The sequence below is a fragment of the Heptranchias perlo genome, chromosome 14 (assembly GCF_035084215.1).
Source record: "Heptranchias perlo isolate sHepPer1 chromosome 14, sHepPer1.hap1, whole genome shotgun sequence".
In the NCBI taxonomy this organism is placed as follows: Eukaryota; Metazoa; Chordata; class Chondrichthyes; order Hexanchiformes; family Hexanchidae; genus Heptranchias; species Heptranchias perlo.
This window is the reverse complement of record NC_090338.1, coordinates 2,555,196-2,583,151: the sequence shown is the minus strand read 5'-3', so window position 1 is coordinate 2,583,151 and position 27,956 is coordinate 2,555,196. Positions and strand designations below refer to the sequence as shown.

The window sequence follows — 27,956 nt, the reverse complement described above, 5'->3', positions numbered from 1 at the left end:
TCAGTGTGACAGAGGGTTAGGAATCAGTGTGACAGAGGATTAGGAATCAGTGTGACAGGATTAGGAATCAGTGTGACAGAGGGTTAGGAATCAGTGTGACAGAGGGTTAGGAATCAGTGTGACAGAGGGTTAGGAATCAGTGTGACAGAGGGTTAGGAATCAGTGTGACAGAGGGTTAGGAATCAGTGTGACACGATTAGGGATCAGTGTGACAGAGGGTTAGGGATCAGTGTGACAGAGGGTTAGGAATCAGTGTGACAGAGGGTTAGGAATCAGTGTGACAGGATTAGGGATCAGTGTGACAGAGGGTTAGGAATCAGTGTGACAGAGGGTTAGGGATCAGTGTGACAGAGGGTTAGGAATCAGTGTGACAGAGGGTTAGGAATCAGTGTGACAGGATTAGGGATCAGTGTGACAGAGGGTTAGGAATCAGTGTGACAGAGGATTAGGAATCAGTGTGACAGGATTAGGAATCAGTGTGACAGGATTAGGGATCAGTGTGACAGAGGGTTAGGAATCAGTGTGACAGAGGATTAGGAATCAGTGTGACAGGATTAGGAATCAGTGTGACAGAGGGTTAGTAATCAGTGTGACAGAGGGTTAGGAATCAGTGTGACAGGATTAGGAATCAGTGTGACAGAGGGTTAGGAATCAGTGTGACAGAGGATTAGGAATCAGTGTGACAGAGGATTAGGAATCAGTGTGACAGAGGGTTAGGAATCAGTTTGACAGAGGGTTAGGAATCAGTGTGACAGAGGATTAGGAATCAGTGTGACAGGATTAGGAATCAGTGTGACAGAGGGTTAGGAATCAGTGTGACAGAGGGTTAGGAATCAGTGTGACAGAGGGTTAGGAATCAGTGTGACAGAGGATTAGGAATCAGTGTGACAGAGGGTTAGGAATCAGTGTGACAGGATTAGGAATCAGTGTGACAGAGGGTTAGGGATCAGTGTGACAGAGGATTAGGAATCAGTGTGACAGAGGGTTAGGGATCAGTGTGACAGAGAGTTAGGAATCAGTGTGACAGAGATTAGGAATCAGTGTGACGGGAGTTAGGAATCAGTGTGACAGAGGGTTAGGAATCAGTGTGACAAAGTATAGGAATCAGTGTGACAGGGGGTTAGGAATCAGTGTGTCAGAGGGCTGGGGATCAGTGTGACAGTGGGTTATCGATCAGTGTGACAGGGGGTTCGGGATCAGTGTGACAGGGGGTTCGGGATCAGTGTGACAGGGGGTTATCGATCAGTGTGACAGGGGGTTATCGATCAGTGTGACAGGGGGTTCGGGATCAGTGTGACAGGGGGTTATCGATCAGTGTGACAGGGGGTTATCGATCAGTGTGACAGGTGGTTAGTGACAGGTCGCAGAGCTGCCTGGTGAGGGGTTCCCTCTCCGCTTGTAGTGAAACGATGGTTAAATGTCTGACTGAGTCTGGCGATTGCCCCATCGCAGGAATCCTGGAATTCTTCCACCACCAGCTGAAGGATATCATTGAATACGCAGAGCTGAAGACCGACGTGTTCCAGAGTCTGAGGGAGGTCGGCAATGCGATTCTCTTCTGTCTGCTCATCGAGCAAGCCCTGGTAAGCAACAGAGTTAGAAATGGTCACAACTGGCACAACATGCTGGAATATTCTCCACTTGTCCCCAGGCAGGGCTCGGTGTGTACAGTAGTGTGGTATCGTGGTTCCACTACTCACTAATGATCCAGAGAATTCGAATCCCAACGGCACAGTTTCAGAATTTTAATCCAGTGTAAAAAATCTGGAATTGAAAAGCTGGTATCAGCCAATCTTCACGTGTGTGGTGGCAGGCTATTTGACTGTGAAAGACATCACAGCCATGTTAAATACTTTCCTTACCCAGGGAACACTAACTGATTTTCACACACTCCAGCCCAAGGGTGCTCCATTCAATTTTGGCATCTGCTCTGTGTGTCTCTCACTCCCACACCTGCTCTGTGTGTCTCTCACTCCCACACCTGCTCTGTGTGTCTCTCACTCCCACACCTGCTCTGTGTGTCTCTCACTCCCACACCTGCTCTGTGTGTCTCACTCCCACACCTGCTCTGTGTGTCTCACTCCCACACCTGCTCTGTGTGTCTCTCACTCCCACACCTGCTCTGTGTGTCTCACTCCCACACCTGCTCTGTGTGTCTCTCACTCCCACACCTGCTCTGTGTGTCTCTCACTCCCACACCTGCTCTGTGTGTCTCACTCCCACACCTGCTCTGTGTGTCTCTCACTCCCACACCTGCTCTGTGTGTCTCACTCCCACACCTGCTCTGTGTGTCTCACTCCCACACCTGCTCTGTGTGTCTCTCACTCCCACACCTGCTCTGTGTGTCTCACTCCCACACCTGCTCTGTGTGTCTCACTCCCACACCTGCTCTGTGTGTCTCTCACTCCAACACCTGCTCTGTGTGTCTCTCACTCCCACACCTGCTCTGTGTGTCTCACTCCCACACCTGCTCTGTGTGTCTCTCACTCCCACACCTGCTCTGTGTATCTCTCACTCCCACACCTGCTCTGTGTCTCTCACTCCCACACCTGCTCTGTGTGTCTCTCACTCCCACACCTGCTCTGTGTCTCTCACTCCCACACCTGCTCTGTGTGTCTCTCACTCCCACACCTGCTCTGTGTGTCTCTCACTCCCACACCTGCTCTGTGTGTCTCTCACTCCCACACCTGCTCTGTGTGTCTCACTCCCACACCTGCTCTGTGTGTCTCTCACTCCCACACCTGCTCTGTGTGTCTCTCACTCCCACACCTGCTCTGTGTGTCTCTCACTCCCACACCTGCTCTGTGTGTCTCACTCCCACACCTGCTCTGTGTGTCTCACTCCCACACCTGCTCTGTGTGTCTCTCACTCCCACACCTGCTCTGTTTCTCTCACTCCCACACCTGCTCTCTGTGTCTCTCACTCCCACACCTGCTCTGTGTGTCTCACTCCCACACCTGCTCTGTGTGTCTCACTCCCACACCTGCTCTGTGTGTCTCACTCCCACACCTGCTCTGTGTGTCTCTCACTCCCACACCTGCTCTGTGTGTCTCTCACTCCCACACCTGCTCTGTGTCACTCTCACTCCCACACCTGCTCTGTGTGTCTCTCACTCCCACACCTGCTCTGTGTGTCTCTCACTCCCACACCTGCTCTGTGTGTCTCACTCCCACACCTGCTCTGTGTGTCTCTCACTCCCACACCTGCTCTGTGTGTCTCTCACTCCCACACCTGCTCTGTGTGTCTCTCACTCCCACACCTGCTCTGTGTGTCTCTCACTCCCACACCTGCTCTGTGTGTCTCTCACTCCCACACCTGCTCTGTGTGTCTCACTCCCACACCTGCTCTGTGTGTCTCTCACTCCCACACCTGCTCTGTGTGTCTCTCACTCCCACACCTGCTCTGTGTCACTCTCACTCCCACACCTGCTCTGTGTGTCTCTCACTCCCACACCTGCTCTGTGTGTCTCTCACTCCCACACCTGCTCTGTGTGTCTCTCACTCCCACACCTGCTCTGTGTGTCTCTCACTCCCACACCTGCTCTGTGTGTCTCACTCCCACACCTGCTCTGTGTGTCTCTCACTCCCACACCTGCTCTGTGTGTCTCTCACTCCCACACCTGCTCTGTGTGTCTCACTCCCACACCTGCTCTGTGTGTCTCTCACTCCCACACCTGCTCTGTGTCACTCTCACTCCCACACCTGCTCTGTGTCACTCTCACTCCCACACCTGCTCTGTGTGTCTCTCACTCCCACACCTGCTCTGTGTGTCTCTCACTCCCACACCTGCTCTCTGTGTCTCTCACTCCCACACCTGCTCTGTGTGTACAAATTCTCAAAATGTCCTGCTGGGATTTGAACTCCCATTCTCTGGATTATTATCCAACAACAGTCCCATGACACTAGGGTACCCACTATGTGACCTGGATGTGAAGAGGGCAGGGCTGATAGACTCTCTCCTCCACCACGTCTTCAAGAACCTTCCAAAGAGCAGCACAGGGCTCGATTCTCAAGGTCCAGAGTTCCTCATTTCAGATCCTGCTCATCCAATGGCTGGTCGCCACAATGCTGTTTATCCCTTTGAATTCCTTCACAATTTTTATACTTGTTCCCTGTGACATTGGAACCGCTCAGATTTCCCTTGTTCCAGACTTTGTTTAATTTAATTTTGTCCCTCATGGTTCCATCTGCCAGTCTGTGCCGAACGTGCTGCATTACAGCCAGTTGCTGTGCTGTAATTGGCCTCAGTGCCCCTGGTTAGGGTGGGGTGTGGGGCGGGACACACCAGCCAGGGCTCCTGCTCCTGATCACCACCCAATGACCCCAGCCGGAGAGTGTCGGCATTGGGTGCTCACTGTGATGAGCCCCTTGGTCAAATTGCCTGCTGATCCTCACTATCCAGGTCCACACCGGGGGAATGACCTGACGGGGTCAAGTGTCAGAGGGAAGTCCAGCTGTTAATGACAAGATTGTGTTTGGAGGGTGAACCTCAGTTCGCCTCCTCCTCATTGGTGCCCTTTGCAAAGCTGGGAGCAGGAGACAGCTGCAGATCTGCAGCTCCCAACATCACCATGGGCTTGTGAGGGAGGGGGTTAAACGTTAAAAGGGACATCCCACAATCCAATCAGTCACAGAGTGGGAAACAGAAAAACCCAGAAGTGCCAACCAAAGATTATTGGTGCTTACAGCCTGCAAAATCATAGAAACATAGAAAATACAAAGAAACATAGAAAATAGGAGCAAGAGTTGGCCATTCGGCCCTTCGGGCCTGCTCCGCCATTCAAAATGATCATGGCTGATCGTCGAACTCAGTACCCTGTTCCCGCTTTTTCCCCATATCCCTTGATCCCTTTAGCATGAAGAAATATATCTATCTCCTTCTTGAATGCATCTAATGACTTGGCCTCCACTGCCTTCTGTGGTAGAGAATTCCACAGGTTCACCACCCTCTGAGTGAAGAAACTTCTCCTCATCTCAGTTCTAAATGGCATATCCCGTATCCTGAGACTGTGATCCCCGGTTCTGGATTCCCCAGCCATTCGGCCCATCAAGCCTGTACTGGCTCTTTGTGAGAGCAATCCAGTTAGTCCCATTCCCCCGCTTTTTCCCCGTAGCCCTGCATATTTTTTCCCTTCAAGTATTTATCCAATTCCTATTGGAAAGCCACGATTGAATCTGCCTCCACCGCCCTTTCAGATTGTGTAAAAAAGTTTTTCCTCATCTTGCCTTTGGTTCTTTTGCCAATCACCTTAAATCTGTGTCCTCTGGTTCTCGACCCTTCCGCCAATGGGAACAGTTTCTCTTTATTTACTTTATCTAAACCCGTCATGATTTTGACCTTCTTAACCTTCTCTGCTCTAAGGAGAACAATCCCACCTTCTCCAGTCTCTCCACATAACTGAAGTCCCTCATCCCTGGAACCATTCCAATAAATCTTTTCTGCACCCTCTCTAAGGCCTTCACATCCTTCCTAAAGTGTGGTGCCCAGAACTGGACACAATACTCCAGCTGTGGCCGAACCAGTGTTTTATAAAGGTTCATCATAACTTCCTTACTTTTGTACTCTATGCCTCTATTTATAAATCCCAGGATCCTGCATGCTTTTTTAACCGCTTTCTCAACCTGTCCTGCCACCTTCAATGATTTGTGCACATATACCCCCAGGTCTCTCTGTTCCTGTACCCCTTTTAGAATTGCACCATTTAGTTTATATTGCCTCTCCTCATTCTTCCTACCAAAATGTATCACTTCACACTTCTCTGTGTTAAATTCCATCTGCCACGTGTCCGCCCATTCCACCAGCCTGTCTATATACTCCTGAAGTCTATCACTATCCTCCTCACTGTTCACTACACTTCCAAGTTTAGTGTCATCTGCAAATTTTGAAATTGTGCCCTGTACACCCAAGTCCAAGTTATTAATATATATCAAGAAAAGCAGTGGTCCCAGCACCGACCCCTGGGGAACACCACTGTACACCTCCCTCCAGTCCGAAAAACAACCGTTCACCACTACTCTCTGTTTCCTGTCCCTTAGCCAATTCTGTATCCATGTTGCCACTGCCCCTTTTATTCCATGGGCTTCAATTTTGATGACAAGCCTATTATGCTATTATCCTTCATTGTCGCTGGGTCAAAATCCTGGAACTCCCTTCCTAACAGCACTGTGGGAGAACCGTCACCACACGGACTGCAGCGGTTCAAGAAGGCGGCTCACCACCACCTTCTCGAGGGCAATTAGGGATGGGCAATAAATGCTGGCCTCGCCAGCAACGCCCACATCCCGTGAACGAATAAAAAAAAATGCGGTACTTTATCAAACATCTTTTGAAAGTCCATATACACAACATCAACCGCATTGCCCTCATCAACCCTCTCTGTTACCTCATCAAAAAACTCAATCAAGTTAGTTGAACACGATTTGCCTTCAACAAATCCGTGCTGGCTTTCCCTAATAAATCCACACTTGTCCAAGTGACTATTCATTTTGTCCCGAATTATCGTTTGTAAAAACTTCCCAACTACTGAGGTTAAACTGACTGGCCTGTAGTTGCTGGGTTTATCCTTACACCCTTTTTTGAACAAGGGTGTAACATTTACAATTCTCCAGTCCTCTGGCACCACCCCCGTCTAAGGATGTTTGGAAGATTATGGCCAGTACCTCCGCAATTTCCACCCTTACTTCCCTCAGCAACCTAGGATGCATCCCATCCGGACCGGGTGACTTATCTACTTTAAGTACAGCCAGTCTTTCCAGTACCTCCTCTTTATCAATTTTTAGCCCATCCAGTATCTCAACTACCTCCTCTTTTACTGTGACTTTAGCAGCATCTTCGTCCTTGGTAAAAACAGATGCAAAGTACTCATTTAGTACCTCAGCCATGCCCTCTGCCTCCATAAGTAGATCTTTTTGGTCTCTAATCGGCCCCACCCCTCCTCTTACTACCCGTTTACCGTTTACATGCCTGTAGAAGACTTTGAATTCCCTTTTATGTTGGCCCCCAGTTTATTCTCATTCTCTCTCTTTGCGCCCCTCTTATTTCCTTTTTCACTTCCCCTCTGTACTTTCTATATTCTGCCACATCCAGTCGTGAATGGTGGTGGACAATTAAACAACTAACGGGAGGAGGAGGCTCTGCAAACATCCCCATTCTCAATGATGGCGGAGTCCAGCACGTGAGTGCAAAAGACAAGGCTGAAGCGTTTGCAACCATCTTCAGCCAGAAGTGCCGAGTGGATGATCCATCTCAGCCTCCTCCCGATATCCCCACCATCACGGAAGCCAGTCTTCGGCCAATTCGATTCACTCCACGTGATATCAAGAAACGGCTGAGTGCACTGGATACAGCAAAGGCTATGGGCCCCGACAACATCCCAGCTGTAGTGCTGAAGACTTGTGCTCCAGAACTAGCTGCGCCTCTAGCCAAGCTGTTCCAGTACAGCTACAACACTGGCATCTACCCGACAATGTGGAAAATTGCCCAGGTATGTCCTGTCCACAAAAAGCAGGACAAATCCAATCCGGCCAATTACCGCCCCATCAGTCTACTCTCAATCATCAGCAAAGTGATGGAAGGTGTCGTCGACAGTGCTATCAAGCGGCACTTACTCACCAATAACCTGCTCACCGATGCTCAGTTTGGGTTCCGCCAGGACCACTCGGCTCCAGACCTCATTACAGCCTTGGTCCAAACATGGACAAAAGAGCTGAATTGCAGAGGTGAGGTGAGAGTGACTGCCCTTGACATCAAGGCAGCATTTGACCGAGTGTGGCACCAAGGAGCCCGAGTAAAATTGAAGTCAATGGGAATCAGGGGGAAAACTCTCCAGTGGCTGGAGTCATACCTAGCACAAAGGAAGATGGTAGTGGTTGTTGGAGGCCAATCATCTCAGCCCCAGGGCATTGCTGCAGGAGTTCCTCAGGGCAGTGTCCTAGGCCCAACCATCTTCAGCTGCTTCATCAATGACCTTCCCTCCATCATAAGGCCAGAAATGGGGATGTTTGCTGATGATTGCACAGTGTTCAGTTCCATTCGCAACCCCTCAGATAATGAAGCAGTCCGTGCCCGCATGCAGCAAGACCTGGACAACATCCAGGCTTGGGCTCATAAGTGGCAATCAACATTCGCGCCAGATAAGTGCCAGGCAATGACCATCTCCAACAAGAGAAAGTCTAACCACCTCCCCTTGACATTCAACGGCATTACCATCGCCGAATCCCCCACCATCAACATCCTGGGGGTCACCATTGACCAGAAACTGAACTGGACCAGCCATATAAATACTGTGGCTACGAGAGCAGGTCAGAGGCTGGGTGTTCTGCGGCGAGTGACTCACCTCCTGACTCCCCAAAGCCTTTCCACCATCTACAAGGCACAAGTCAGGAGTGTGATGGAATACTCTCCACTTGCCTGGATGAGTGCAGCTCCAACAACACTCAAGAAGCTCGACACCATCCAAGATAAAGCAGCCCGCTTGATTGGCACCCCATCCATCACCCTAAACATTCACTCCCTTCACCACCGGCGCACTGTGGCTGCAGTGTGTACCATCCACAGGATGCACTGCAGCAACTCGCCAAGGCTTCTTCGACAGCACCTCCCAAACCCGCGACCTCTACCACCTAGAAGGACAAGAGCAGCAGGCACATGGGAACAACACCACCTGCATGTTCCCCTCCAAGTCACACACCATCCCGACTTGGAAATATATCGCCGTTCCTTCATCGTCGCTGGGTCAAAATCCTGGAACTCCCTTCCTAACAGCACTGTGAGAGAACCGTCACCACACGGACTGCAGCGGTTCAAGAAGGCGGCTCACCACCACCTTCTCGAGGGCAATTAGGGATGGGCAATAAATGCCGGCCTCGCCAGCGACGCCCACATCCCATGAACGAATAAAAAAAATAATAAAAAATTCTGCCTGGTTCTCACTTGTATTATCAACCTGACATCTGTCATACGCCCTCTTTTTCTGCTTCATCTTACTCTCCATCTCTTTCGTCAGGGAGCTCTGGCTTTAGTTGCCCTACCTTTCCCCCTCGTGGGAATGTACCTAGACTGTACCTGAAACATCTCCTCTTTAAAGGCCGCCCATTGTTCAATTACAGTTTTGCCTGCCAATCTTTGATTCCAATTTACCCGGGCCAGATCCATTCTCAACCCACTGAAATTGGCCCTTCTCCAATTAATTGTTTTTACACTGGATTGTTCCTTGTCCTTTTCCATAACTGATCTAAACCTGATGATATGATCATTATTCCCTAAATGCTCCCTCCCTGACACTTGCTCCATTGGCCCATTTCATTCCCCAGACCCAGATCCCACAATGCCTCCTTCCTCGTTGGGCCGGAAACATACTGATCAAAAAGGTTCTCCTGAACACACTTCAGAAATTCCTCCCCCTCTCTGCCCTTTACACTATTACTATCCCAGTCTATATTAGGATAGTTGAAGTCCCCCATTATCACTGCTCTCTGGTTCTTGCACCTCTCTGTAATTCCCCTGCAAATTTGCTCCTCTATCTCCTTCCCACTAGTTGGTGGCCTATAGAATACACCCAGTAGTGTAATGGCACCTCTATTGTTTCTTAACTCTAACCAAATAGATTCTGTCCTTGACCCCTCCAGGACATCCTCTCTCTCCAGCACTGCAATATTCTCCTTAATCAATACTGTCACCCCACCCCCCTCCTTTTTTTCCTTCCCTATCTTTCCTGATCACCTTGTATCCAGGAATATTTAGTACCCAATCCTACCCCTTTTGGAGCCAGGTCTCTGTTATCGTCAATACTTCATATTCCAATGTGGACCTCCGCCCCGGTGCTCGCTCCCCGCTCCTCTTAGTCTCCCTGGTTCCTCTCTCCCCGCTCCTCTTAGTCTCCCTGGTCCCTCTCTCTCCGCTCCTCTTATTCTCCCTGGTCCCTCTCTCTCCGCTCCTCTTATTCTCCCTGGTCCCTCTCTCTCCGCTCCTCTTATTCTCCCTGGTCCCTCTCTCTCCGCTCCTCTTATTCTCCCTGGTCCCTCTCTCCCCGCTCCTCTTATTCTCCCTGGTCCCTCTCTCCCCGCTCCTCTTATTCTCCCTGGTCCGCTCTCTCTCCGCTCCTCTTAGTCTCCCTGGTCCCTCTCTCTCCGCTCCTCTTATTCTCCCTGGTCCCTCTCTCTCCGCTCCTCTTATTCTCCCTGGTCCCTCTCTCTCCGCTCCTCTTATTCTCCCTGGTCCCTCTCTCTCCGCTCCTCTTATTCTCCCTGGTCCCTCTCTCCCCGCTCCTCTTATTCTCCCTGGTCCGCTCTCTCCCCGCTCCTTGTTCTCCCTGGTTCCTCTCTCTCCGCGCTCCTCTTATTCTCCCTGGTCCCTCTCTCCCCGCTCCTCTTATTCTCCCTGGTCCCTCTCTCCCCGCTCCTCTTATTCTCCCTGGTCCCTCTCTCCCCGCTCCTCTTATTCTCCCTGGTCCCTCTCTCCCCGCTCCTCTTATTCTCCCTGGTCCCTCTCTCCCCGCTCCTCTTATTCTCCCTGGTCCCTCTCTCCCCGCTCCTTGTTCTCCCTGGTCCCTCTCTCTCCGCTCCTCTTGTTCTCCCGGGTCCGCTCTCTCTGCGCTCCTCTTATTCTCCCTGGTCCGCTCTCTCTGCGCTCCTCTTATTCTCCCTGGTCCCTCTCTCCCCGCTCCTCTTATTCTCCCTGGTCCGCTCTCTCCCCGCTCCTTGTTCTCCCTGGTCCCTCTCTCCCCGCTCCACTTGTACTCCCTGGTCCATGAGACCAAAAGACCATAAGAGACAGGAGCAGGATGAGGCCATTCGGCCCCTCGAGCCTGCTCCGCCATTTAATGAGATCATGGGTGATCTGATTTTTACCTCAACTCCACTTTCCCGCCCTTTCTCCATATCCTTTGACTCCCTCGCTGATCAAGAATTTGTCTAACTCAGCCTTGTATGTATTCAATGACTCAGCCTCCACAGCTTTTTGGGGTAAAGAATTCCAAAGATTCACGACCCTCTGGGAGAAGAAATTCCTCCTCATTTCCGTCTTAAACGGCCGACCCCTTATTCTGAGACTATGCCCCCGAGTTTTAGATTCCCCCATGAGGGGTAACATCCTCTCAGCATCTACCCTATCGAGTCCCCTCAGAATCTTGTATGTTTCAATAAGATCTCCTCTCATTCTTCTAAACTCCAATGAGTACAGACCCAACCTGTTCAATCTTTCCTCATAAGACAACCCTTCCATACCCGGAATCAACCTAGTGAACCTTCTCTGAACTGCCTCCAATGCAAGTATGTCCTTCCTTAAATAAGGGCACCAGAACTGTACGCAGTACTCCAGGTGTGGTCTCACCAGCACCCTGTACAGTTGTAGCATGACTTCCCTGCTTTTATACTCCATCCCCCTAGAAATAAAGGCCAATATTCCGTTTGCCTTCCGGATTACCTGCTGCACCTGTATGTTGACTTTTTGTGTTTCATGTACGAGGACACCCAGATCCCTCTGTACCACAGCATTTTGTACTATTTCTCAATTCAAATAATATTTTGCTTTTTTATTTTTCCTCCCAAAGTGGATGACTTCACATTTTCCCACATTAGATTCCATCTGCCAAATTTTTGCCCATTCGCTTAACCTGTCAATATCCCTTTGCAGACACTTTGTGTCCTCATCACAACTTGCTTTTCCACCTATCTTTGTATCATCAGCAAATTTGGCCACAAGACACTCTGTTCCTTCATCCAAGTCATTGATATATATTGTAAATAGTTGAGGCCCCAGCACTGAGCCCTGCGGCACCCCACTAGTTACAGATTGCCATTTTGAAAATGACCCTTTTATCCCGACTCTTTGTTTTCTGTTAGTTAGCCAATCCTAGAACCATAGAAAAGATACAGCACAGAAGGGGGCCATTCGGCCCATCGTGTCCGCGCCGGCTCGAAGAACAACCAGGTGCCCATTCTAATCCCACCTTCCAGCACCCGGTCCGTAGCCCTGCAGCTTACAGCACTTTAGGTGCAGGTTCTGGTAATTTTTAAAAGAGTTGAGGGTCCCTGCCTCTACCACCAATTCGGGCAGCGATCCTCTATCCATGCCAGTATATTACCCCCAACACCATGAGCTCTTACCTTGTGCAGTAATCTTTTATGTGGCACCTTATCGAATGCCTTTTGGAAATCCAAATATACTGCATCCATTGGTTCCCCTTTATCCACCCTGCCCGTTACTTCCTCAAAGAACTCTAATAAATTTGTCAGACATGATTTCCCCTTCATAAAACCATGTTGACTCTCCTTGATTGTATTATGAGTCTCCAAATGTCCTGCTACTACTTCCTTAATAATGGATTCTAGCATTTTCCCAGTGACAGATGTTAGGCTAACTGGTCTATAGTTACCTGCTTTCTGTCTCACTCCCTTCTTGAATAGGAATGTTACGTTTGCGGTTTTCCAATCCGCTGGGACCTTTCCAGAATCTAGTGAATTCTGGAAGATTACAACCAATGCATCCACTATCTCTGTAGCCACTTCCTTTAAGACCCTTGGATGCAAGCCATCAGGTCCAGGGGACTTGTCAGCCTTTAGACCCATTAGTTTACCGAGTATTTTTTCTCTAGTGATAGTGATTGTTTTTAGTTCCTCCCTCCCCTTTGCCCCTTGATTTTCTACTATTATTGGTATATTATTAGTGTTTTCTACTGTGAAGACAGATACAAAATATCTGTTCAATTCCTCTGCCATTTCCTTGTTTTCCATTATTATTTCCCCAGTCTCATCCTCCAAGGGACCAATGTTTACTTTCGCTACCCTCTTCCTTTTTATATACTTGTAGAAGCTTTTACTGTCAGTTTTTATATTTCTTGCTAGTTTAATCTCATAATTTATTTTCTCCCTCTTTATTATTCTTTTAGTCATCCTTTGCTGGTTTTTAAAGTTTTCCCAATCTTCGGGCTTACCAGTAATCTTTGCCATGTTGAATGCTTTTTCTTTTAACCTGATACCATCCTTGACTTCCTTAGTTAGCCATGGTTGGTTCACCCTTTTTGTGGAGTCTTTCCTCCTCACAGGGATAGATTTTTGTTGCGAGTCATAAAATATCTTTTTAAATGTTTGCCACTGCTTATCCACCATCATACCATCTAATCTGTTTACCCAGTCCACTTTAGCCAATTCCACCCTCATTCCTTTATAATTGCCCTTATTTAAGTTTAATACAGTAGTTTCAGACCCAAGATCCTCGCTCTCAAACTGGATGTGAAATTCTACCATGTTATGATCACTGCTTCCCAAGGGATCCTTTACTTTGAGATCATTAATTAATCTTGTTTCGTTCCCCATTACCAGATCCAAAATGGCCCGTTCCCTGGTGGTTCCCCGACGTATTGGTCTGAGAAACAGTCCCTAATACATTCTATGACCTCCTCCTCAGGGCTATTTTTGCCAATTTGATTTGTCCAATCTATGTGAAAGTTAAAATCGGCCATGATTATTGCATTACCTTTTTTTTCCGCTCTCCCCACACCTCTTGTTCTCCCTGGTCCGCTCTCTCCCCACACCTCTTGTTCTCCCTGGTCCGCTCTCTCTCCCCACACCTCTTGTTCTCCCTGGTCCGCTCTCTCCCGCTCCTCTTGTTCTCCTTCTCCCGCACCCCCCACCAACCCACCCTTTCCCAGTTGAGGGAAGTCATCGAGTTGCACTGAAAAAATGGTGTGTGTAAAATGCCCCTCACCCCAGAATGTATCCGTGGGGCTGCAAAGATTGATCTACCAAACCCTTCAGAGGCAATTCAGGGCTAGGATAATAGGGAGAGGAGCTTCGATACGATAGTTAGGGCATTAATGGCAGGAAGCAAAGGGTAATGGTCGACGGGTGTTTTTGTGACTGGAAGGCTGTTTCCAGTGGGGTCCCACAAGGCTCAGTACTCGGTCCCTTGCTTTTTGTGATATACATTAATGATTTAGACTTAAATGTGGGGGCTCGATCAAGAAGTTGCAGATGATACAAAAACTGGCCATGTGGTTGATAGTGAGGAGGAAAGCTGGAGACTGCAGGAAGATATCAATGGACTGGTCAGGTGGGCAGAAAAGTGGCAAATGGAATTCAATCCAAAGAAGTGTGAGGTAATGCATTTGGGGAGAGCAAACAAGGCAAGGGAATACACAATAAATGGGAGGATACTGAGAGGTGTAGAGGAAGTGAGGGACCTTGGAGTGCATGTCCACAGATCCCTGAAGGTAGCAGGACAGGTAGATAAGGTGGTTAAGAAGGCATACGGGATACTTTCCTTTATTAGCCGAGGCATAGAATATAAGAGCAGGGAGATTATGCTGGAACTGTATAAAACACTGGTTAGGCCACAGCTTGAGTACGGTGTACAGTTCTGGTCACCACATTACAGGAAAGATGTGATTGCACTGGAGAGGGTGCAGAGGAGATTTACGAGGATGTTGCCAGGACTGGAGAATTTTAGCTATGAGGAAAGATTGGATAGGCTGGGGTTGTTTTCTTTGGAACAAAGGAGGCTGAGGGGAGATTTAATTGAGGTGTACAAAATTATGACAGGGCTCGATAGAGTGGATAGGGAGGATCTATTTCCCTTAGCAGAGGGGTCAGTGACCAGGGGGCATAGATTTAAAGTGATTGACAGAAGGATTAGAGGGGAGCTGAGGAGAAATTTTTTCACCCAGAGGGTGGTGGGGGTCTGGAACTCACTGCCTGAGAGGGCGGTAGAGGCAGAAACCCTCAACTCATTTAAAAAGTACTTGAACTGCCGTAACCTGCAGGGCTACGGACCAAGTGCTGGAAAGCGAGATTTAGCTGGATAGCTCTTTTTCGGCCAGTACGGATGCGATGGACCGAAAGACCTCCTTCTGTGTCGTAACTTTCTATGATTCTATTCTATGATTAGAGTGATGGGCTTCAATGGGGGAGTTAGGGCACTAGACGGATGAGCTTCAATGGGGGAGTTAGGAGACTGGAGAGACAGGAACAGGAGGAGGCCATTTAGCCCCTCGAACCTGTTCCGTCATTCATTGAGATCATGGCTGATCTGTGACCTAACTCCATATACCCGCCTTAGCCCCATATCTCTTAATACCTTTGGTTAACAAAATCTATCAATCTCAGATTTAAAATTAACAGTCAACTGTCATTTGCAGAAGAGAGTTCCAAACTTCTACCACCCTTTGTGTGTAGAAGTGTTTCCTAAAAGTCCTGGCTCTAATTTTTAGGCTACGTCCCCTAGTCCTAAACTCCCCAGCCAGCAGAAATAGTTTCTCTCTATCTACCCTATCAGTTCCCCTTAATATCTTGAAAACTTCAATCAAATCACCTCTTAATCTTCTAAATTCCAGGGAATACAACCCTAGTTTGTGTAATCGCTCCTCGTAATTTGATCCTTGAAGTTCGGGTATCATTCTAGTAAACCTACGCTGCACTCCCTCCAAGGCCAATATATCCTTCCGAAGGTGCGGTGCCCAGAACTGCTCACAGTACTCCAGGTGTGGTCTAACCAGGGTTTTGTATAGCTGCAGCATAACTTAGAATCATAGAATCATAGAATCATAGAAGTTACAACATGGAAACAGGCCCTTCGGCCCAACATGTCCATGTCGCCCAGTTTATACCACTAAGCTAGTCCCAATTGCCTGCACTTGGCCCAATAGAATCAACTTCTGCCCCCTTGTACTCTAGTCCTCTAGATATAAAGGCCAGCATTCCATTAGCCTTTTTGATTATTTTCTGTACCCATCCATGACATTTTAATGATCTATGTACCTGAACCCCTAAGTCTCTTTAGACCTCCACTGTTTCGGGTTTTTTACCATTTAGAAAGTGCCCTGTTCAATCCATTTTAGGTGCAAAGTGGATGACCTCACACTTGTTTACATTGAAATCCATTTGCCACAGTTTTGCCCATTCACTTAATCTATTAATATCTCTCTGTAATTTTATGCTTCCATCTACACTGCTTACAATGCTGCCTATCTTTGTGTCATCGGCAAACTTGGATATGTGGCTCTCTATCCCGTCATCTAAGTTGTTAATAAATACAGTGAATAGTTGAGGCCCCAACACAGATCCCTGTGGGACTCCACTAGTCACATCCTGTCAATTTGAGTACCTGCCCATTATCCCTACTCTCTGTCTCCTGCCGCTCAGCCAACTTCCTAACCAGGTCAATAATTTGTCCTCAATTCCATGAGTTCCAACTTTAGCTAACAGTCTCTTATGTGGGACTTTATCGAATGCCTTCTGGAAGTCCATATAAACAATATCCATTGACATTCCCCCTGGCCACTACTTTAGTCACCTCTTCAAAAAATTCAATCAGGTTTGTCAGGCACGACCTACCTTTCACAAATCCATGCTGGCTCTCTCTGATTAACTGAAAATTCTCGAGGTGTTCAGTCACTTGATCCTTAATTATAGACTCCAGTAATTTCCCGACAACAGATGTTAGGCCAACTGGTCTATAATTCCCTGGTTTCCCTCTCTCTCCTTTCCTAAATAGCAGTGTGATGTGCAATTTTCCAATTTAAAGGAACAGTTCCTGAATCTAGAGAACTTTGAAAGATTATAGTTAGGGCATCTGCAATGTGCTCACCTACTTCCTTTAAAACCCTGGGATGGAAACCATCTGGTCCTGGGGATTTGTCACTCTTTAGTGTCATTATTTTCTTCATTAATGTTAATTTGTTTACGTTAATTATGGCGAGTCCCCGTCCCTGATTCAAAATTAGTTTCCTTGGGGTGTCAGGCATGCTATCCTCTTCCCGCACTGTAAATACTGACGCAAAGTAATTATTTAACATGTCCGCCATTTCCTTATTTTGATTTATAATCTCACCATTATCAGTTTTTAAGGGGCCCACATTGCTCCTGACCACCCTCTGTTTCCTAATATAATTGTAAAATTGTTTGTGTTGATTTTGATATCCCTTGCAAGTTTCTTTTCAAACTCCCTTTTTGTAGCTCTTACTATCTGTTTTGTCACCATTTGCTCTTCTTTGTATCTCTCCCAGTCGCCAGGATCTGTGCTATTTTTTGCGTTTTTGAATGCTTTTTCTTTTAGTTTGATGTTGTCCCTTACCTCTTTTGTCGTCCATGGCTGTTTTTTTGGCAAGTAGAGCTCTTGCCCCTCAGGGGTATAAACTGGTTCTGCATCATGTTAAATTCTTTTTTGAACCTCTCCCACTGATCTCCTGTCGTTTTCCCCATTAACAGATTTGCCCAGTTTACTGTGGACAGTCTCTGTCTCATCCCGTTGAAATCGGCCTTACCTAAATTTAGAATCTTAGCAGCTGATACGAGTTTCTCCCTTTCAAACACAACGTTGAACTCGATCATATTATGATCGCTATTAGATAAATGTTCACGCACCGTTAGGCTGTTAACTAAATCTGTCTCATTCCTCATTATTCAATCTAATTTGGCCCTGCCCCCTTGTTGGTTCCAGGACATATTGTTGCAGAAAGCTGTCCTGAACACACTCAAAAAATTCATTACCTTTCTGACATGAGCTCATCTGCTTATCCCAATCTATATGAAAGTTAAAATCCCCCATTAAAACCACTCTGCCTTTGCTGCATGCTTGACTAATCTCTGCATTTATACATTCTGCTGCTACCAGGGGGACGATACACAACTCCCATTCCAGTCTTAAATCCTTTTCTATTTCTTAATTCTACCCATAAAGTCTCCACTGCCCGTTTACCTCGCATTATATTCTCTCTCATCATTGAAGTAATTTTATCCTTAATCACTCAGGCTGCTCCTCCCCCTTTACCAGTTTCCCTCTCCTTCCTGTAGACCTTGTAACTTGGTATATTCAGTTCCCAGTCCTGGCCGTCTTGTAGCCGTGTCTCAGTAATGGCGACCATGTCGTACCCTTTAAGTTGAATTTGCGCCTGCAATTCATTCAGTTTGTTCCTTATACTCTGTGTTTGTGTAAAGAAACGCTTAATTGGGCCACACCCCCGAACCTGTCCTTCTGCTCTCATGTTATTTTTCTCACACATTTCTTATTTCTCTCTCCTGATTTAATTACTTTACATCTTTTAATTTTCCCTTTACCTGGAGGGATGGGCTTCGATGGGAGAGTTGGGGGACTGGAGGGATGGGCTTCGATGGGAGAGTTAGAGTACTGGAGGGATGGGCTTCGATGGGAGAGTTAGAGTACTGGAGGGAGGGGCTTCGATGGGAGAGTTAGAGTACTGGAGGGATGGGCTTCGATGGGAGAGTTAGGGGACTGGAGAGATGGGCTTCGATGGGAGAGTTAGAGTACTGGAGGGAGGGGCTTCGATGGGAGAGTTAGAGTACTAGAGGGATGGGCTTCGATGGGAGAGTTAGAGTACTGGAGGGAGGGGCTTCGATGGGAGAGTTAGAGTACTAGAGGGAGGGGCTTCGATGGGAGAGTTAGAGTACTAGAGGGATGGGCTTCGATGGGAGAGTTAGAGTACTGGAGGGAGGGGCTTCGATGGGAGAGTTAGAGTACTGGAGGGATGGGCTTCGATGGGAGAGTTAGGGGACTGGAGGGATGGGCTTCGATGGGAGAGTTAGATTACTGGAGGGATGGGCTTCGATGGGGGAGTTAGGGGACTGGAGGGATGGGCTTCGATGGGAGAGTTAGGGTACTGGAGGGATGGGCTTCGATGGGAGGGTTAGGGGACTGGGGGATGGGCTTCGATGGGAGGGTTAGAGTACTAGAGGGATGGGCTTCGATGGGAGGGTTCGGGGACTGGAGGGATGGGCTTCGATGGGAGGGTTCGGGGACTGGAGGGATGGGCTTCGATGGGAGAGTTAGGGGACTGGAGGGATGGGCTTCGATGGGAGGGTTCGGGGACTGGAGGGATGGGCTTCGATGGGAGGGTTCGGGGACTGGAGGGATGGGCTTCGATGGGAGAGTTGGGGGACTGGAGGGATGGGGTTCGATGGGAGGGTTAGGGGACTGGAGGGATGGGCTTCGATGGGAGAGTTGGGGGACTGGAGGGATGGGCTTCGATGGGAGAGTTAGGGGACTGGAGGGATGGGCTTCGATGGGAGAGTTGGGGGACTGGAGGGATGGGCTTCGATGGGAGAGTTAGGGGACTGGAGGGATGGGCTTTGATGGGAGAGTTAGGGGACTGGAGGGATGGGCTTCGATGGGAGAGTTAGAGTACTGGAGGGATGGGCTTCGATGGGAGAGTTAGGGGACTGGAGGGATGGGCTTCGATGGGAGAGTTAGAGTACTGGAGGGATGGGCTTCGATGGGAGAGTTGGGGGACTGGAGGGATGGGCTTCGATGGGAGGGTTCAGGGACTGGAGGGATGGGCTTCGATGGGAGGGTTCGGGGACTGGAGGGATGGGCTTCGATGGGGGAGTTGGGGGACTGGAGGGATGGGCTTCGATGGGAGAGTTAGGGGACTGGAGGGATGGGCTTCGATGGGGGAGTTGGGGTACTGGAGGGATGGGCTTCGATGGGAGAGTTAGAGTACTGGAGGGATGGGCTTCGATGGGAGAGTTGGGGGACTGGAGGGATGGGCTTCGATGGGAGAGTTAGGGTACTGGAGGGATGGGCTTCGATGGGAGAGTTAGGGGACTGGAGGGATGGGCTTCAATGGGAGAGTTAGGGTACTGGAGGGATGGGCTTCGATGGGAGAGTTAGAGTACTGGAGGGATGGGCTTCGATGGGAGAGTTAGGGGACTGGAGGGATGGGCTTCGATGGGAGAGTTAGAGTACTGGAGGGATGGGCTTCGATAGGAGAGTTAGAGTACTGGAGGGATGGGCTTCGATGGGAGAGTTGGGGGACTGGAGGGATGGGCTTCGATGGGAGGGTTAGGGGACTGGAGGGAGGGGCTTCGATGGGAGGGTTAGGGGACTGGAGGGAGGGGCTTCCCCAAATATTCCCCAAATCACTTTATGAATTGTATTTGTTGGATTTTTGCAGATTTTTTCTTTGAATGTTGCTGCTGTGTTTAATGACAGTGAATCTTGATCGCTGTTTGTTCAGTGACTCGATTTGGACTTGCTCTTGTTTACAGTCTCAAGAAGAGGTCTGTGACCTGCTGCACGCAGCACCTTTCCAGAATATTCTACCCAGGGTCTACATCAAAGGTCAGCTGTCTGTGTGTGTCTCTGTATCTGTCACACTGTGTGTGTATGTCTCTGTATCTGTCACACTGTGTGTATGTCTCTGTATCTTCACACTGTGTGTGTGTGTCTCTGGATCTGTCACACTGTGTGTGTGTGTGTGTGTGTGTGTGTGTGTGTGTGTGAAACAGTGTGTGTGAAATACTGTGTGTATGGGCCCGATGTTAGCAGGGCTGCGGGTTCTCGGCGGGGGGGCTATCGGGCGCGTGGATAACGCGCCCGGTGAAATTAGCCAGCTTCCCGCGCGATTGTAGCATCCAATCCACTAATTGGATCCACTTACCTGCTCCTCCGGGTTCCCCGCTGCTGATCTGCGCGTCGGGCGGGCTGCGCATGCGCAGTAAGATCTGTCAGCTGGAGGCGCTCTATTTAAAGGGGCAGTCCTCCACTGACAGATGCTGCAACAAATAGAAAAAATCACAGCATGGAGCAGCCCAGGGGGAAGGCTGCTCCCAGTTTAATGATGCCTCACTCCAGGTATCAATACATGGGGTGAGGAGGAGGGGGAGGACAGAGATCTTCCTCCCGGCGGGCGGGAGGAAGCGGCCTGCCTCTGCCACCAGGAAGGCCTGGCTCGAGGTGGCAGAGGAGGTCACCAGCACCACCAACATATCGCCCACCTGCATACAGTGCAGGAGGCGCTCCAATGACCTCAGTAGGTCAGCCAAAGTGAGTACACGTAGTCTTTCCCCTACACTCCGTCTGCCACATCACTGCCCACACCCCACATCTCCTTCTGCACTGCCAACACTACTCTGTCACATCATCCCTCACACCCACTCAAACCTCATCCTCATCTTACCTGCACCTACTCACCTCGCCAGTACTCATCCTGCCACTACCACTCAACCCAATCCTCATACAATCTCATGGCTCTATCTCATACTCACCCTCTCGTGCATCTCTCTCACGGTCAGCCTCACTCAACCTGCCACTACCTGTGCTGCAGTCACAGGGCATGCATCACATATGTGCAGTAGGCAGCGTAAGGCAAACGTGTCGTGAGCATTAAGGGGATGCACAAGGGTGTTTGAGGGTTTGTCATGGTTGTTACTTTTATTGAATTTCTGACCAACTCACATTACATATTATATTGGCACCACTACTGCCATGTCTTCGCGAATCCTGTCTGGTTTGTGCAATAATGCCCGCTCCTGGGTATCACTATGAGGACCCACAACTGATGCCACCCATTGTGTCACTGCAGAGTGGGTGTAGGTGTATTTGCAGGGCTCTTTTGCACAGACGACTGAGAGACATCGGCGATGTCCCCGGTTGCACCCTGGAAGGATGCGGAGGAGAGGTTGTTGAGGGCAGTGGTGACTTTGACAGCGACAGGTAAGAAGATGGTGCTCGGGCCAGCCGGGAGCAGCTCGGCATGAAAGAGGCTGCAGATGTCCACGACTACATGTCGAGTGACTCTGAGCCTCCGTGTGCACTGCTGCTCAGAGAGGTCCAGGAGGCTGAGCCTCGGTCTGTGGACCCTGTGGCGAGGGTAGTGCCCTCTGAGACGCATCTCTCTCTGCGGTAGCCCTCCCTCCTGCTGTGCAGGTGGATGTGTCACAGCACTGTGTTGTGGAGCTCCACGTGTCAGAGGTGGATGTCGAGGCTGGTGAGGCTGGTGCTGCTGTTCGCCCTCCGAGGAGGTCATGACTGCAGCTACGGCGGCCCCCATCTGGAAGATGTACATCTGAGGGGGTCCACAAGGTAGGTACATGTGTCTGGACCCCAGGGTAAGTGTGCAGGTTGGTGACTTTGACTGTCAGGAGGAGGGTGGTGGAGGCCACACTTTGTCCCAAGTGACAGAGTGGCCTCCTGCAATGGCTGAGGGTCTCCCACCCACACCTGTCAAATGGACCTTTGCAGCTGCCACAGGCTGATGGCTGCAACACGTCGATTTGACCTGGGAGTGTTTCCCCCAGTGTGGGAAACAGTCCCAGTTTGCTCTAAAATCCCACCCCTCCTCTCATAATCCCTTAATCAGGTCAGTTAATGACCTGAACAAGCAAAATAAATACCTTCAAGTGGCATCCCGCTGGCTTTAATTGCCTGCGGGATTCCCACCAGCGGGGGCTGCGCGCGCACGCTGGCGCGTCAGCGGGGAACCCGGAAGTGCATGGGTTCGAGGCGGGCTCCGGTCCCGCTCCGGGATTTCCTGATTTTCGGGGCCCCCCCGCCAGGAACGCACCCGATAGCGGGTGCTAAAATGATGCCCTATGTGTGTGTAACAGTGTGTGTGTGTGTAACACCGTGGGTTCGATTTTCCTGGGAAATTGCGGTGCGTTGGGGGCTCAGAAAATCGGGGAAATCCCATTAGGACCGGAAGCCGGCTCCAACCCGATTTCCAAGTTCCCCGCAGACCCACCTGTGTGTGCGCAGGCTTCCCGAATGCGGAAGTCCCACCAGCAATTAAAGCCGGCAGGTTGACAGTTAAAGAGCCAAATATACCTCAGTGAGGTACTTAGGGCTCTTTACTTGTGACATATTAGCTGGTTGGAACGATTTTTAACTTACCCGGGCAGCTTGCCCACTGCTTCTGATTCACACCTGGTGAAAGCAGGGCCGGATCAGGGAAAAAGAAACAAAATAAATTAAATAAAAATCCATTGCACGAAGTTAAAACACAAAATGAACCTACCTTTCCACCCTACTCCGATGTCCGATGTCTCCTTCTCCAATCTCCCCCGATGTCCCCCTGATCTTCCCCTCTCTCCCCCCAATCTTCCCCTCTCTCCCCCCCAATCTTCCCCTCTCTCCCCCGATCTTTCCCTCCCCCCCCCCAATCTTCCCCTCTCTCCCCCGATCTTTCCCTCTCCCCCCCCCCAATCTTCCCCTCTCTCCCCCTGATCTTCCCCTCTCTCCCCTGATCTTCCCCTCTCTCCCCTGATCTTCCCCTCTCTCCCCCTGATCTTCCTCTCTCCCCCCCCCCGATCTTTCCCTCTCCCTCCCCCGATCTCCCCCCCCACCCCCAATCTTCCCCTCTCCCCCCCCGATCTCCCCCTCCCCCGCACCCCCGGATGACGTCTGGCTCTCTCTCTTTCTCGCCCCCCTCCCCCCTGTCGCGTTGTAGCTCCTGACGGTAGCCAGCCTGTCAATCAGGCAGACTGCCGGGCGCGAAACCCGGAGAGGACGTTAATCATCATCAATAAACGTGCGATCGCGTCGGAAACGGTGAGTTTTGTTCATGAGGGTTTGCCTCGTGCACCTTCACCCCCCCGGCCCCCGCTGCCAACCCACCACCATTGCAAAATCGAGCCCTGTGCGTGTGTAACACGGTGTGAGTGTGTTACACCGTATGTGTGTGTGCAACACCGTGTGTATGAGTGTGTGTAACATGGTGTGTGTGTGAGTGTGTGTGTAACACGGTGTGTGTGTGAGTGTGTGTGTGTAACACGGTGTGTGAGTGTGTGTGTGTAACACGGTGTGTGTGTGTGTGTAACACGGTGTGTGTGTGTGTGTGTGTGTGTAACACGGTGAGTGTGTGTAACACGGTGTGTATGTGTGTGTGTGTGTGTGTGTGTGTGTAACACGGTGTGTGTGTGAGTGTGTAACACGGTGTGTGTGTGTGTAACACGGTGTGTGTGTGAGTGTGTAACACGGTGTGTGAGTGTGTGTGTAACACGGTGTGTGTGTGTGTGAGTGTGTAACACGGTGTGTGTGTGTGTGAGTGTGTAACACGGTGTGTGAGTGTGTGTGTGTAACACGGTGTGTGAGTGTGTGTGTAACACGGTGTGTGTGTGAGTGTGTAACACGGTGTGTGTGTGTGTGAGTGTGTAACACGGTGTGTGAGTGTGTGTGTGTAACACGGTGTGAGTGCTCCTGTCACTCTGCAGATTCTTTAAGCATTGTGATATCTGATGAGTTCAGCACAAACCCTCTCTGTTCCTTTCTAACCTTCTGGTGATCAGCACTCTCACTACACAGACTCTTATACCAGCCTGTGCCCAGGTTCCTCTCGCTTTTCCCCAGCGAGATTTAACTCCCCTCGGAGCACAGTGTGGAGACCTGGACATCAAACAGGAAGAGGAGGAATTTGGGTGAAAGCAGGAACTGAAGGAAATGTCAATGGGGAGGGTTTTTAGGGGGCTTTTGAGGGAAGAGAGGACATTGGTTTTGGGAAATGGTGGGATCAAAGATACTAAATGATGAGCCTGCAGTGGGAGAGAAGGAGCAGGAAACAGCAGTAAACCCGAGAGGAAAGGACAGAGGGTGAGAGCGGGAGTTTATGGCCGGGGGAGGGAGCGAGGCCGTGAAGAGATTGGATAAATGAAGACAAGAGTCTTGAAGTGGAGTCCTTGGGGCACGCTGAGCCAGTGGAGCTTGGCTAGGACGGGGGTGATGGGATTGTGGGACTTGGTCTAGGAGGGAACACAGAGTTTAGATAGTGGAGGTGGTCAGGCCAGTGGGGAGAGTGTTTGAGAAATCGATCCCACAGGTGTGGTTTAGGGAGGGGTAGGGAGAAGGGAGAGAGGGAAATGGGCAACATTCTGGAGGTGAAAGAATACAAGAGGCATTTGGGGTAAAAAGGTTGTGTTGTTGACTTTCTACAATACCAGATTCCCTGGGGTGGGGGAGATGCCTTGGGAGTTTGTTGGAGTTGGAGCCAGAGGCAGAGGCCCATTGGTGCTGGTGGGGAGCAGGTAACGGTGACTTTGGTATTGGGCTGAAGAAAACATTGACTCATCCAGCACCTGATGTCCATCAGTCGGTGGAGATGTACAAGTTGATGATGACGGCAAGGCCTTAGAGAGGGTGCGGAGGAGATTTACTAGAATGGTTCCAGGGATGAGGGACTTCAGTTATGTGGAGAGACTGGAGAAGCTGGGATTGTTCTCCTTAGAGCAGAGAAGGTTAAGGGGAGATTTGATAGAGATGTTCAAAATCATGAAGGGTTTTGAGAGAGTAAACAAGAGGTAACTGGCAGGAGGGTCAGTAACCAGAGGACACAGATTTAAGGTAATTGGCAGAAGAACCAGAGGGGAGATGAGGAGAATTTTTTTTTAATGCAGCGAGTTGTTCTGATCTGGAATGCGCTGCCTGAAAGGGCGGTGGAAGCAGATTCAATAATAACTTTCAAAAGGGAATTAGATAAATACTTGAAGGGGAAAAATTTACAGGGCTATGGGGAAAAGGGGGGGAATGGGACTAATTGGGTAGCTCTTTCAAAGAGCCAGCACAGGCACGATGGACCGAATGGCCTCCTCCTGATGGTGGTGAAGAGGTAGAGTTGGGTGTATTGTGGAAGTGGATCCCTGCTGCTGAGAGGTAGCCCAGAGAGGATGAAGGTCAGGGGTCCAAAGATGGAACCCTGGGGAGCTCGGAGGGCTGGGATATGCAGGAACGGGAAGAGAAACAATTTGAGGGGATGTTGGGAGAGATCGGAATGAAACCGCCAGAATGCTGAAAGGAGAATGATGTGGTCAACAGCGTAGAAGATAACAGAGAGGTCCAGGAGGGTCAGAGAGCTGGTGTCGCAGTCAGTCGGGAAGTCACAGGATGGTCTTCATGCTGTCGGCAGGTGGGAAACTGATTTGAAACGGTGAGTTCATAATCACTGGCAAACGAGACAGTCAGAGGCAGGGTGTGTAACTGTATAAATAATCTAGCCGACCCGCAGTGTACCTGGGGACCGATACAGACATTAGAGGGGAAGGTTCAGCTGAATGAGTGCAAGAAGGCGGAGAGTGAAACAAACGTAATTTGATGTTTCGTTCACAGAGGGCGAGCGTTTGGAGGTCAGAATGAAACGCTTGGAAGCAAAATACGCTCCTCTCCACCTCGTCCCATTAATCGAGAGACTCGGGACGCCACAGGTAAGGAAAAGATTGTCTTGTTTACTCTCGGTTCTCCCCCGACTCCAACACTTAGGATCATTTTACCAACTACACACTGGCAGCGGGAGTCTCTCCCATCGGGAGAGCCTTGCCCATCGGGAGCAGGAGCCTCACCCATCGGGAGAGCCTCGCCCATCGGGAGAGCCTTGCCTAACGGGAGCCTCGCCCGTCGTGAGAGCCTCGCCCGTCGTGAGAGCCTCGCCCGTCGTGAGAGCCTCACCCAACGGGAGCCTCACCCATCGGGAGAGCCTTGCCCAACGGGAGCCTCGCCCGTCGTGAGAGCCTCGCCCGTCGTGAGAGCCTTGCCCAACGGGAGCCTCACCCATCGGGAGAGCCCAGCCTAACGGGAGCCTCACCCATCGGGAGAGCCTCGCCCGTCGTGAGAGCCTTGCCCAACGGGAGCCTCGCTCGCCGTGAGAGCCTTGCCCAACGGGAGCCTCGCCCATCGGGAGTGCCTCGCCCAGTGGGAGCGCCTCACCCATTGGGAGAGAACGCCCAACAGGAGCGGGCGCCTCGCCCAGTGGGAGAGAGCACCAGACACGGGCAGCATTCCCCGAGATCTTCAGACGCCCTGCCCTTGGCCAATCACCATCCAGCATCTGCACTCTCTGTCACTGCGAGCTGCAGCCACGGTTTTGCTGTTTGGTGAACGCAAGGAATCTGCTGCCTTCAGTGGCTCAGACACATGTTTCGGGAGGTGGCGCCCCCAGAGGCAGTAGCGCACATGGCGGTTGTATAACCGCTACCGTCAGAACCAGAGCGTGCCACGTCAGTGCCGCTAGCTCAGCCTCTCTGCCACCCGCAAGACCACGGCCAGTTCTCCCGTCGCTGGGCTCTACTTTCATTCCCCGGCTACCTAGAGAAAGACCAGAACTCATGTCAGAGATTGTGAGTTTAACACAAGGTCACTTGCACAATCCTCCTGTGGAGAGCACCCAGCAGAGAGGGGACAGAACTCCCAACGCAGGAAGTGTTAACGGGGCTGAACCCCCAACGCACTGTGACTTCAGGCGGCTGGTGTGCTGTGCACCTCACCTTGGAATCCTCGTCTCCCAGACCCTGAACACCCTCACTGCTCTCTCCCCCTTCCCCCTGCCTTCTCTAGATTCTTCTGCATTGCCTTCTCTTCTCTCCACCTTCAGTGACCAACTCTTCTGCCATCTTGACCCTTCACTGGAACTCTGCCTTATGTGTACGCGTGCATGTGAGTGAGAGGGGTTGAAGGGATACGGGAATACAGTGGGTAAATGTGATTACTGTGGAGGGTAACAACGATACGGACTGGATGGGCCAAATGGCCTGTTTCCGTGTTGGCCCTTGTTCCTCCAGTCCCCGTGCCTGAAATTTAAAATTCTCATCCTTGTGTTCAAATCCCTCCATGGCCTCGCCCACTCCCTATCTCTGTCACCTCCTCCAGCCCTACAACCCTCCGAGATCTCTGCGCTCCTCCAATTCTGGCCTCTTGCGCTCCCCCGATTTTAATCGCTCCACCATTGGCGGCCGTGCCTTCAGCTGCCTGGGCCCTAAGCTCTGGAATTCCCTCCCTAAACCTCTCCGCCTCTCTCTCCTCCTTTAAGACGCCCCTTAAAACCTACCTCTTTGACCAAGCTTTTGGTCACCTGTCCTAATATCTCCTTATGTGGCCCGGTGTCAAATTCTGTTTGATAATCGCTCCCGTGAAGCACCTTGGGACATTTTACTACGTTAAAGGCGCTATATAAATGCAAGTTGTTGTTGCAGCCCAAACACAAGCAAAGTTAAGAAACCGGAGGTGGGGGGGGGGGGGAGGAGGGGGGGAGAGGGGGTTTCCACGGAGACCCTCGGATGTCGCCCACAGTTTCCCCGCCCCCCTCCCCCCCCGGGAGACTGGGTCTCGTGCCCCCAGTGCGTTCTCAGATATTTCGCCCTCTCCCCCGCCACCCAATCACCGATACAACCTCTGTGATTTTCACGGAAAACTGCTTTCCTTCTCCCCCCCGCCCCCGAAAGTCTGTGCTTGAGGACGCGGCTTTGACC

General features: G+C 50.4%; 1 protein-coding gene across 3 annotated transcripts in view; it reads left to right on the top strand.

Moving 5' to 3' along the window:
* The window catches only part of cyfip2 (cytoplasmic FMR1 interacting protein 2), a 174,092-nt gene that overhangs the window by 128,623 nt on the left and 17,513 nt on the right, over positions 1-27,956 (top strand). For all 3 annotated transcript variants that reach the window (XM_067995942.1, XM_067995943.1, XM_067995941.1), the window contains exons 26-28: positions 1,453-1,583; positions 19,998-20,070; positions 25,825-25,919. In XM_067995942.1, coding sequence (XP_067852043.1) covers positions 1,453-1,583; positions 19,998-20,070; positions 25,825-25,919 — 299 coding nt within the window. The remainder of the gene's footprint in view (positions 1-1,452; positions 1,584-19,997; positions 20,071-25,824; positions 25,920-27,956) is intronic.